A 12,185-nucleotide genomic window follows, 5' to 3' on the forward strand; every position below is an offset into this window, starting at 1 on the left:
TGCGAGTTTTGTTCAAGAGATTATTTAAAACTTTTGTCTAAAGAGAGAAGGACATAAGAAAATAGAACTGTGTGTCCGGGCTTGTTTTTGTATGTATGTGTGCGTGTGTGTGTGTGTTTTGCTTTGTAAATGTGGTGTACCAACTAAAGCTGTGCTTTTCTATTATTGGAAGGAAAGGACTTGAGATATGCTGGTCTGTAAGCAGCAATGGGTAATAGCTGAATTTTCACTTACGAAAATGATGTAAATTAGCTTTATCTTGATACTCTTGACCTAATCAAAGGGAAGGTGTACTTATGAGGGATGTAATTATTTTGAACCGGGAGGGGGGGAGGGAGGGTTGGGGGGAGCCTACTTAAAACATTTTTAAAAAATGACAAAATCACAGATAAAATATTTTTCTACAGTTCTGTACAATCATACTTTATACTAGTTTTCTCAGCATGGCACATGAGTCTAAGGTACTATTCCTGGAGGTCAGTGGTATTGTACCTTAAGCAAGACCATTACAATAGCATCTGTTAGATGCTTGGCACTGCTATCATAATAGAGTTGAAATGCTAGTTAAAATAAAAAAAAAAAATGTACTGAATACTTTAAATGATTGTTTTATTCAGAGTCTGATCTAGGAAGTGTTCCAATCATGTTACTGATGTGTAATTAGAACTGTTCCAGATGTAACTATGAGCAGTTCTGGAGAGAGATCATTGCTTGTACTCCTGTCCAATGGCAGGTTTTGTAGTCTTCAAAAGAAATCAAGATTTCTACTGCGAATAAACTTTCAAACATATTAAGAAATTGCTTTGTTGGTAACTTATTCATTATAAAAGCTGTTGCTTGTTGATCACTAACACCCTATGCTTGCATATATTATATGAGATATAATATCATAAGCACTCACTGTTTGGCCTTTGTAACAGCTTATCCTAGAATCACCCAAGCTGGAAAAGACCTTAAAGATCATCGAATCCAACCACACCCTAACCATCCTACCCTAACTAACAGCCCTCTGCTAAATCATGTCCCTGAGCACCACATCCAAACGGTTTTTAAACACACCCAGGGATGGTGACTCAACCACCTCCCTGGGGAGCCTATTCCACTGCTTAACAGCCCTTTCGTTAAAGGATTGTCGCCTATCGCTTTTGGCAGCGTTGTTCTCCTACCAACCAAGCCCGGGAGTTTCCCGCAGCCGGGCGCTGGCTGCCCTCCCATCCGCGCACGTCGCTCGGGGCGGGGACACGAGCCTTCCCGCTCCCGCCAAGAGCCGCCTCTCGCAGCCTCCGATTGGCTGCTGCTGCCCGCGCCCGCCTTTCGCACCGCCCACGGAGGCGACGCTACGCCATAGCAAGGACCTGACGGTCGCCAGGAGCGCGCGTTCTCGCCCCTCCCCACGGTGCGCATGCGCAGAGCAGGGGAAGCGGCGCCGCAAGGCGGCGGCGAGCCCTCCAGTCCTCCGACCCGCCGGGGGGCGCCGTGGGGGAGGAAAGTACGAGTGAGCCGCAGCCTCGGCCGCGCCGTTCAGCCCGCGCGCAGCCGCCGCTCGGTTCTGCCTCCGCCTCGCAGGAGCCGCCCGAAGGCCCTACCGGCCCTACCGCCCCTACCCAGCCCCGCGCGGCGCAGCGCCCGCCGCCATGCCCAAGAATAAAGGTGAGGCCTCCCCCCGATCTGTCCCCACCGCCGCCGCCTCGGGAAGCCGGGCCAGGGAGCGGCCGCGCTGCGGAGGCCTGGGCTTCGCTCGCCGCTCGCCGCCCGCCGCCGCCTCTCACGTGCTGCTCGCCGCGGCCCGGTGCCACCGTGCGGGGCTGCGAGGGTGCTGAGGGCCCCACGGCGGGCACGGGCAGCTCGGCCGGCACCCGCTGCTCGCACCGCGGCGGGTCGCGGGCCGGCGGCGTGTGGGAGGCCTGTGGAACGGGGCTGCTGCGGGGGAAGGCAGGCAGGGCGGGCCGGGCCCCTCCGTGCGAGCGCTGCCGCATCCCGGCCCGCTGCTGGTCGGCGGCGAGCTTCTAAACTTGGGGTGGGAAACACCGAACCGCTCCTCCGCATCCCCACGAACGCTGCCTGATCCCGTCGCCACGTGTGTGCCTTTTAAATAGCGCCGTCATACAGCGTGGGATTGCGGCGCGGCGTTACGGGCATTCAGGGCTGCGATAGAGGGGGAACGGCTGTTGGCGAGGGTGGATAGTGATAGGGCAAGGGGGAATGGTCTTAAACTGAGGCAGGGGAGGTTTAGGTTAGATATTAGGAGGAAGTTTTTCACATAGAGGGTGGTGACGCACTGGAACAGGTTGCCCAAGGAGGCTGTGGATGCCCCATCCCTGGAGGCATTCAAGGCCAGGCTGGATGTGGCTCTGGGCAGCCTGGTCTGGTGGTTGGCGACCCTGCACATAGCAGGGGGTTGAAACTAGATGATCGTTGTGGTCCTTTTCAACCCAGGCCATTCTGAAACAGCTGCAGCTCTGCTCTTCTCATGGGTATTGCCACCTGCTTATAACTTTAAAAATAAAAATGTTATAATCTGAATAGGCGCTCAAGATTGACATGTAGAAAATGCACCAAAGTCCCCTTGATTAACTTACTGTGTTGACAGGCAGTAACGTGTATTCTTTTCTTCTCTTGTAACTTTTAGGTAAAGGAGGTAAAAACAGAAGACGAGGTAAGAATGAGAATGAGTCAGAAAAAAGAGAGCTGGTGTTCAAGGAAGACGGGCAAGGTGAGTTTCTGAGTGTGGTGTCACAGTGCTGTTGCTTCGGTCAGGTAGTGAGTCGCATACATTCATAGAATCCTTAGAGTTGGAAAGGATCTCTGAAGGCCAGCTAGTCCAAGTCCCCTGCAATGAACAGGGACACCACAGCTACATCAGGTTGCCCAGGGCCTGATCGAGCTTCATCTTGAAAGTCTTCAGGGACAGGGCATCAACCACGTCTTTGGGCATCCTCTGCCAGTGCCTCACCACCATCACTGTAAAAGAAAGACTTTTTCTTCACTTCTAACCTAAATACAGCCTCTTTGATTTAATCTCTATGAGCTTGAAACCATTTCCCCTTGTCCTGTCACCACAGATCCTGCACATTGAATTTGGTACTCAAAGATAGTATCTGGATGTCTGAGGAACTCAAAGGCAGTGGGGAATAAAGATAGAATAAAGATAGGTGTCCCCTGGGTTTCTGTGTGTAGCTTGCCCTGCTGCTGGTAGCTGGTGGTTGTCCCTTGGATGCACAGTCCCAATGCCTGTTCTTTGCCAGCTGTATGGTTCTTGGGGTCTTCTGTGGAATCTCTGAAGTCACTGACCTGGCTAAAACATAATCTCTGTTCTCTCACTGAACCTTGTTGGCTTCACTAACTTGCTGGGCTGGGGATGGGATACCTGGCAGATACTAGAGCAGGAGCAAGAGGTGCAGCCCTTTCTGTGGTGTTGTCAGGTGCAGTGAGCAACAGAAGTGTTCAGCTGGAGGTTGGTGGCCAGGATTCCCTTGTCCTCTGCCTTCTGATGGCAGTGATCTCACCTGCCCTCTGGCTCACCCTGTCCTGCATGTCATGCTCTGGCTGTGGCTCACGTATACCTGAGCGCATGCCTAGCCACCAGCTAAGCACTGGGACCGGGTAAACACAGTTTATTAGAAACACTGGAGAAGTACTCATTTAAATTGCTGCACAGACAGGGACAGCTGAATGTGTTTCTTTAATCTCTTGTTCATATTCCACGATAGTTGTAAGCAAAAAGGGCTTGATTTTGGTGCACCTATAAAATTTAAAATCCTTTTAAATTCCCTAGCAAAATCTATGTAATGAGATCTGCACAGTTTGTAATATCATCATGTGGTTTGCTGGACGGTCCATCCTGTGCTGTGGAAAGATTTTAGAGTATTGAAATGTAACTCTGACTCTAACAGAGAATATTTATTTTCTTTGCATGCAGGGATGGTCGGGTAACATTATTCTCAAAAGCCACATTATTTTCTGCTAAATAGGAATGCATTATGTTGCAAACTTTAATAGAGTGTAGGAGAGAATCTACACAGCTTCGAGGTGAAGCCTGTGTTTACAGAGATGCCTTTCGGACAGTTTTTGAGAATAACAGCTGTATCCATAGAGTCTCTGCAGAAAGGATTGGCAGTAGTGGTGGGGGTACCCAGCATGTAGCACATCCTCTTCTGCTGTCGGTGGTAACATAGGGGTTTGGCAGGACAGGAGCTGTGCTGCTGTAATAAACTCTTGAGCGTGACTCATTAGCTCTAAAAGTTATCTTTAGGAAGCATTTAGAGGAAACCAAAGCATGAATGCGATAGTGCTTTCATGTCAGTGTCAGGAAGGATACAAGAACAGCTGCCAGTGTGGCTGATGAGAGGTCATCTCCAGGTTTGTGTATGATAAAATGTTACAGCAGAATTTGGTTACATGATACAAGTTATTCTGTGTCTCCAGGTCATTACTCTCTCTTACCCTCTCTTTCAGAGTATGCCCAGGTGATCAAGATGTTAGGCAATGGAAGACTGGAGGCGTTGTGTTTTGATGGTGTGAAGAGGTTATGTCATATCAGAGGGAAACTAAGAAAAAAGGTAATTCTGAAACAGCAGCATTATGCATGATAAGTAACTGTAAGGAAACAGAAAAAGTAATTAGCTCTTTACAGTAGAAATAATAACTCTTGTTCTCTACTTAACAACTTAAATTTTGTTTTTAATAGTAAACTATTTTTTCTTGTATCTGCACTGTCTGGGCACAAAAACAGGCAGTCTGGTTTTTGAGTGCAGCTCCAGAGTTGAAGGGCCGCCCTCAGCAGATGCACGTACCTCAGAGGAGATATCAGACTGCTTATGAAATGCCAGCTTTTCATATTATGGAAACTTGAATCGTGTTTTGATACCTTGCTTAGCTTATTCTTTGTACTGGAGAAGAACTGAGTATTATTTATAATCATCCTCTCGCTGGGTGACTTATCTGAGAGCAGTTCTGACAGGGGCTTGGGGCAAACTTACAGCTTCCACAGGCCCCTCAGATGCCATCCCTTCATTGTCTGCTTCGTCAGTTCACAAAACATTTTAATGCAAAGCTGATCTGCAAAACTCCTTACCTCCAGGAGGGTGTGTGCATTATCAGTCTTAACTTCAGCACCTCTGGATGGTTTGGTGCCATCTCTTGCCCTTTCTGGTTGTTACAGCCTTGTCCTTTGCTGCTGTGTGGTACGCAGGTGTTCCTCTCGCATTCTGTTCCCAGTAAGAAGAGGCAGTCGCTGTGTTCATTCGGGATTGTTCTGCCCATTAATTCTCAGGGGCCAATCATTGCACATATTTTGGAATCACTGTGAGCCCCGCAGGCTGCCAGCAGTGTGTTGCTGCTCCAACTGTTAAAGGTGATGGAGAACGTTCACAGATAAATGTTGCCTACAGCAGAATTAATTTGTCACCACAGAAGGCTATTCCTCACGTCGGAAGCAAGTCCAAACGGAGACATTCTCCATCTGCAGAAAGCGAGCTGCTATGAGATAGGACCATCGTGTGCACTTCTATCAGTATATCCTGTTCTGCAGGTTTCTGAGGGCTTTGGTTTGATGGATTACTGTAGCCAGTTACTAGGAACAGCTTCATTTGTTTTCTTGGGTTTGTGACTGATTTTTCATCACCTCCTTCACCAACTTTTTTGGCTGTTGTGGAGCTCACCTCAGAGGGGTGGCTCACTGCATTATTTCTGTTGGTCTCTGGGAAGTAATGACTTAATAACCATCTTGTTGGCTAGAAGCTCTTCAAAGAAGTCTGATTTACCTTCATAATAGCCCCATTCTTGCTAAATAATATTGGTACTAGTATTTAGGTGCTTGATTTTTCAGTGAAAATAGAAAGTTAGGATTTCCAGATTATTGGGTAGAAAGTGGAAATGGTGACTGTAGTGAAATGCTTAACATTGTACAGTAAAATTAAATGTGTTGTGTTTGAGTTTTGCATTATACAACAAGAAACTGAATTCCTATAACGTAGCATATGCTTCCTCTTTCAGGTTTGGATAAATACTTCTGATATTATATTGGTTGGCTTACGAGACTACCAGGTAAGCATTCGATGCAGTCCGTCACTGAAATAGCTTACAACCAGCTTTGTGTAGTGTGAAGTTACAGCAGGCATCCTGAGTAAATCCACATCTAATTTTGCTTGAATTTGTGCTTGGTTATGCTAAATCAGGATTTTTAATTTCCTCACGTTACAGAGAGATTGTCTTGAGTAGATGACAAATCCTGGTTAAACTTGTTCTGCCAAATTTAATTGCTCCTTCACATGTTGTTGGCAGTCACCCTGGCCTTACTAGCGTCACACCTGACCTTTTATTTTTTTCCAGGTGTAGCTGTTTGGTGCTTGGGTCCTGTGAAATAGGGAAGATGGAACCAAGCACCAAACGTTTTGTTGCAGTAATCAGTAATCAGAATTTTGCATCCTTGGTGGTGGCATTTATCTTGAGCAGCCTCTTAATCACCAATTAGTTTCTACTTACATTATTCTATTTCTGGAAGTTTAACTTTACCTAATGTAAATTTTCATTGGCTACATGCTTTTTCATGAGTTTCAGTATTTTGTCATCAGTGGTTCAAGGATAAATTCTGCTTAGATGTGGTAAAACATCCAAGATGTTCTTCACTGCATGTGTTAAATTGCTTAAAACTAGAAAATATTGACATTTTCTTACTGACCACCAAACACCTCCCTATGCATGTTCTGTGAAGATTAATTTTAAAGACATGAAACCAGGCTTCTCAAGTGACTGCTAGCAGAACAAAATTGAGTATCTCCCAGCACAGATGAAAATATTCTACAAAGAGCACTTATTTTTTTTACCTCAGGATTAAAAGTAGAGATAAAGGTGGAAGAAAATACTACTGTTCTATAAGTAATACAGGTGTTACTAGTTTAGTGTACTTCTTAGGGAGTTTTTTTTTTCCATCATAAATGACTAATACCTTCTAATAAATTCTTATTTAGGATAACAAAGCTGATGTTATTCTAAAGTATAATGCAGATGAAGCCAGAAGTCTGAAAGCATATGGGGAGCTTCCAGAACATGGTAAGAACGTTTTCAGTTCAAACTGGAAGTTCAAGTTGGACAAGAATACGTAGCCTATCTTGACTCGGTATGAATGCTCTCCCTAACTTTCTGGATGCTTTTTTAGCTAAAATCAATGAAACAGACACATTCGGTCCCGGAGATGATGATGAAATCCAGTTTGATGATATTGGAGATGATGATGAAGATATTGATGATGTAAGTAGTAGACATGTTCCGTATGATATGTTTGAAACTCTCATCTTTGACAGCAAGCTGTCTTTCGATGTTCTTTTGGAGAAAGTAAAACTATACACGAGTGTTCAGAATAGCTTACCTTGTCAAGGATTTTGTTCTTGAAGAGTGTTGTGGTGCTTGGTGTATCTACATGCTTCAGGGACTTGTTCCTTCACTTCCTCAGCCCCCTGAATCCTTTTTGGAGTAGGGCACTTGAATGCTTTTACTCAGACAAGCCTGGCAGATGTTTGACCCAGGGACTGCTTCAGAAAGGAGTGTGGACATGAGCACACCAGCCTTCTGTTCTCTTTTCTGTTCTGTGTTCCTCTTCTAGTTTATCTCTACACAAAGCACGTGTATTTAGTTTCATACTGTTAAAATTTGAGCAGTCTTCTCATTACCCTTAAGGTGCTCACAGTCAAAGTCCATTTGACCCCAAGGACACAGATTTAGGTGGCAGTGGCTATCCAAGTGGTTGTGTGTGTACATGTATGTATGGGGGAGGAGTTACCATTACAGGACTCACCAACTAGACGTATGGACACAGCTGAATATTGAAGGAGCTGAATGCAGCCCTGGGTACTGGTCTCTAAACTGTAAGCTCATTACAATAAGCTCATGATGGAAAGCAAAGTAGATGATATAGAAAGGTTTAGCAGACCATTAGGATTTCTTACTTTTAGGATCACTTAGGCTAGAAAGACATCCCAGGCAGCCTGCACAAAGACTTGTGGGTCAGCTGCCGTGTCAAATAGGGCAGATTTGGCCAGTTCAGTTGAAGCAGGGTGAGCCAAGGATTATGTGAATGCAAACTGTATTGGACACATTTATGGAGCAGGTCGTAGTTCATATAGGAGTTGCATCAAAAACGTGGCTTTCAACTTTCTGATTTCTCTGTAGTCTTAACAACCTCGCCATCTAGTAAGAAACAACTGAAAGATTTTTGTGGGGTTTTTGTTGTTGTTTTAATTTTTAAAAAAAAGATCTTAAATCTCTGGTTTTGCCCCATGTTGTGTTTCTTAAAAATGATAAAAGCTGCACCTTAGCAGTAGTGGAGTTAAAGGTAATCACGAATTTGCAGATTGTCACATTCACTTGTCAGTGCTTATCACTAACTGTGATAAGCAGTAACTGACTATGTACACTCTTACAGTAGTAAAATTTATTATAATTCAAATCATAATCTGCTATAAAGTCTTTTCAAAGATGCTGTGCTTCATTTTGTAGCACTAAGAATGTGCGCAGGGTCAGCTGGCTCAGGGGATAATTAGTAACTTACTGAGCTAGTGAGTTAACTTAATTGGATAGACCACTCAAGTTATTGTCTTATGTTTTAAGTCTTCATCTTTTTAGTCGTTTCTCTGAGTTGGTAATATGACCAATTCTCCTTATTCTTACATTATTTTGAGCTCGTTGAGGCTCTCCATTTCAATCGCTTCTTTCAAACTATCCAAAATCTTGATGAATTTTTCTTCAAACTTTTGAAAAATGCACTTTGAACCTGTCAGTAGTTGAGCTTACTGTAGCTGGAAACACTTTGTAGTAATGTTTGCTTTTAATAAAGGAGCCATTGTGAGATCTTAACGTGATAAATTGCTGTATGAATATTGCAAAAATGCAGTTTGCAAACTAATGGATCACAATGTGGGATAATGTATTAAAGTGAGCAGCCATTACTATTTTCAGGTTTCTCAGGTATATTATATAATATTAATATCATGCTGTAAGAAAAGAAGAGACATGAAGTCACAAAATAAGAGTAATCTCTCTGAGGATCATCCCAGTCTACGTGGAATCATGTATGGCTTTGAAAGTCATAGTCAACATGAAAGACTTGGTGGAACCTCTCCATAGTTACTTATGTCAGGAGAATGGTTAGAAAAGTTCATTTTGCCACTGAACTTGTTTGAGTAGTCAGTGCTTGGGGATGTTAGACTTAAACTCTGTTTGGGCTTCTGTTCTTGAGAGTTAGGGGCTTTTTTATGCTTGTGCTACTTGTATGAATATCGGCTCTGCTGTTCTACGTAATGGTAGTATCATCACGTTGGTGATGAGGGCATAGGAGGAACGTAATTGTTCACATGTTAAGAAAGGGGAGATGCAAGCTGAGGGAAAAACCTTATTGTATGGAGCTCAGGAAGTTTCCTGTTTAGATGTAACAATAGCTTAAAGACGGAGCTGATGAAAGCTACGTGTGAATAAAATTATTTTTCTTTCTTTTTATTTTTCAGATCTAGTTTGGAACAGAGGTTTACATTCCAACTTTCTTCCTCCAAGGATTGTTCTACATTGATACTTTGATTATTTTTTTGGGTGAAGTACCTTTCTTTTAAGAAGACGGAAAATTCTTGGTAAAGAGTGTAGTTTGTTACATCAAAAGGATTTATTTTCAATGTTTGTTTTAAAGTATTTATATTTCTTTAGAAATGGATAATGCTGGATTATCACAAAGGTTAAATGAAATGCCACAAATATTTTCCCTTCACCAATTAGAGCTTTTAGCTCCGGGTATAAGTGAGATACAGAGACATGGGCTGTAAAAGACTCTGGTTTTCCCCTCTTGTGCTTTCATCACTACAATACCAGTTCAACTTGTATTTTGAAATAAAAATTGTTTACCCTGTAATTATCATGAATTTTGATTAAATACCCAGTTCAGATTAGTATTAAAATGTACTATGCAGTGTCTGTCCTTATACCCCTTGCCTTGATATTAACTTTAAAAGATTTTGATAATATAAAAGGAAGGCAGAAATCTGCATTTTAATTCATAATGCATGAATCTGCTCTTCACATCTCGTAGCATGCTGCTATTTTTATACAGATTTTGATAATTAAGAACACTCATAATTTCAAAGAAGCAAATTTGCCACAGCGGATGGGTAGAGAAGTAACAATGAACCATAAGCAGCATCTTAAATTTGCAGTTGTTAAAAACTGTCTTGTATGCTTAGCTCTTCTGTGTGTTCAGTAGCTAAGTTGTCATTGTGGAAGATGAACACTGGGTGGCACCCAGCATAACAGGGATGCGTTCATGCAAACCGGTAGCAGTTGATTCTGTACTGAAAAAAAAAAACTAAAATAGTTTTTCCCCAAAGCAAATGGTTAACATTCATGATATGTTAAGCGTGTAGAATATTTTTACATTATAGAAAGGGTTATGTTAAGAGTAGAGTTTTATTTTAATCTTAAAGTCCATGCAGCCTAAGGTACAACATTAAAGCTTATGTGAACTCTGAATAACGATATAAATGAGAAATTAAATTTGTGTCAAACGTAGGAAAAGAATCTTTTCATCCTGAATGAGTCGCTGAAACAAAGTAATGGAAAGATTCTTCTCCGCCTTTGGACTGGAGGAGTCAGTTAAAGCTGAATAAAGACTAACATCATCATGAAAATATTATTTTGTGGTAGCCTTAGTTTGTTTGTCTTCAGTTGTATGTTTAACAACTCTGAAAGCAGGTTAATGGAAAAATTCCTTTTGTGCCATAAAAATCTGATTCTTGAAACTTGTGTTCATCATACAGTCTTTTTGGGATGCTGTACAGTGACTGCCCCAATAGGTGAAACAAAATGTCTGTAGATACAGAGCGGCCTCGGTGCTTTATGGGATTATTTTTTTTAAGGAGGATTTCTGCATTAGGTTTAAATTCCCACAAATTGTCTTTCTCTCTTTATCTTTTTCCTTCTTCACAGTATCTATTATTCCTAAGAGGAGATCATACAACAGTAACTATTTCTTAGTCTTGAGTACTTTTGGCAAATATTACATGGATTTTAAAAACTCATAGTAAGAACTTGCTAGATATTGGGAAAATGTGCTGTTAACATAGCACTCCTCTTGCCCTGATATTAAAGTATATAAAGATCCTGTCTTTGTATGTCTGTAACATTCAGCAGTGAATCAACATACAAGTTGTAAAGTTTCAGGGTGAGGTTTACAAGCTGTTCCCTGGCTTACTGGTTTCCTCAATATTGAACAGACCATTGAGCAGCTCTGAAAATGGTCTAGAAACTCCCAAAACCAGGCTTGGTGCAGAAGATTTCTATGCAGTAGTGGCAGCAGAGAAGTTGATGATTAAATTACAGTGAATGTTTGCCGAAGATGCAAGTACAGAATTTATTCTTGCCAAACACACTTTTGTACATATAAGGAAAACGTGTAAAGTACATTGTCAGTGGTGAGGGAAATAGAAACAAATATGCTGCTGTTGCAAGAAACTTACTTCAGTGTACTAGAATTCTCTGGTAGAACAAGATGCTCCAGCTGTGGGGCAAAGATGAAATTCTGTTCCTCACAGAATTGTTTCCAGCCTTTATTGGTCACAAGCTCCTGTTGGGCCCACCCAAAATTCTGCAGAGCTCTTTAGGAAGATTCCTATTCAGCTGTGATTTTCTTCTTAGTGCTCTGGCTCAACACCATCTCACTGATTTCACGGTAGGCTGCTTGGTCTTTCTCAAATAAATGTCCTCATTCTCTGTCCACTGCCAGACCCCTTTCACAGAGCAAACTGGGCAGCTTTATATTGTCTCTTCTTCCTCCGGAGGTAAAAAGCTGCTTACACAAGGAGCTCTGATTTCAGTGTCTACATGCAAAGAAGGCAGCAGCTGCCAGGTAGAGGACTGCAAGATTGCTAACTGACGCCATGACAGGTGGTCATTTCTATATAATTTTTTTAATAAGACTTGTTTGACTTTGAGAACTGCTGCTGGCTTTTCTACCTGTAGCGTGAAATTTAACACAGAAATTAAAACATGGATTTTCTGCGACTGAAGAGTAAACTTTGTGTTCTCTGTTTCCCACTGAGAGTTTTGTGATTAAAACTTTGAAGCAGTTTTTGTTGTTGTACCAAATCTTTTTTTGTCACAACGGCCTTTTAGAGTGGCAGCATTTGCTTGGGCAGCCCCAGTGCTTTTCC

General features: G+C 42.6%; 1 protein-coding gene across 1 annotated transcript; it reads left to right on the top strand.

Moving 5' to 3' along the window:
* The first annotated feature begins 1,475 nt into the window (after positions 1-1,475).
* Positions 1,476-11,947, top strand: EIF1AX (eukaryotic translation initiation factor 1A X-linked). Its single transcript, XM_048955356.1, has 7 exons — positions 1,476-1,650; positions 2,630-2,713; positions 4,456-4,559; positions 5,995-6,045; positions 6,969-7,050; positions 7,157-7,248; positions 9,498-11,947. Exons 1-7 carry the CDS (start codon positions 1,635-1,637, stop codon positions 9,501-9,503), a joined length of 435 nt encoding a protein of 144 aa, XP_048811313.1. The 5' UTR covers positions 1,476-1,634; the 3' UTR covers positions 9,504-11,947.
* Positions 11,948-12,185: the final 238 nt, after the last annotated feature.

The sequence above is a fragment of the Lagopus muta genome, chromosome 1, assembly GCF_023343835.1.
Source record: "Lagopus muta isolate bLagMut1 chromosome 1, bLagMut1 primary, whole genome shotgun sequence".
In the NCBI taxonomy this organism is placed as follows: Eukaryota; Metazoa; Chordata; class Aves; order Galliformes; family Phasianidae; genus Lagopus; species Lagopus muta.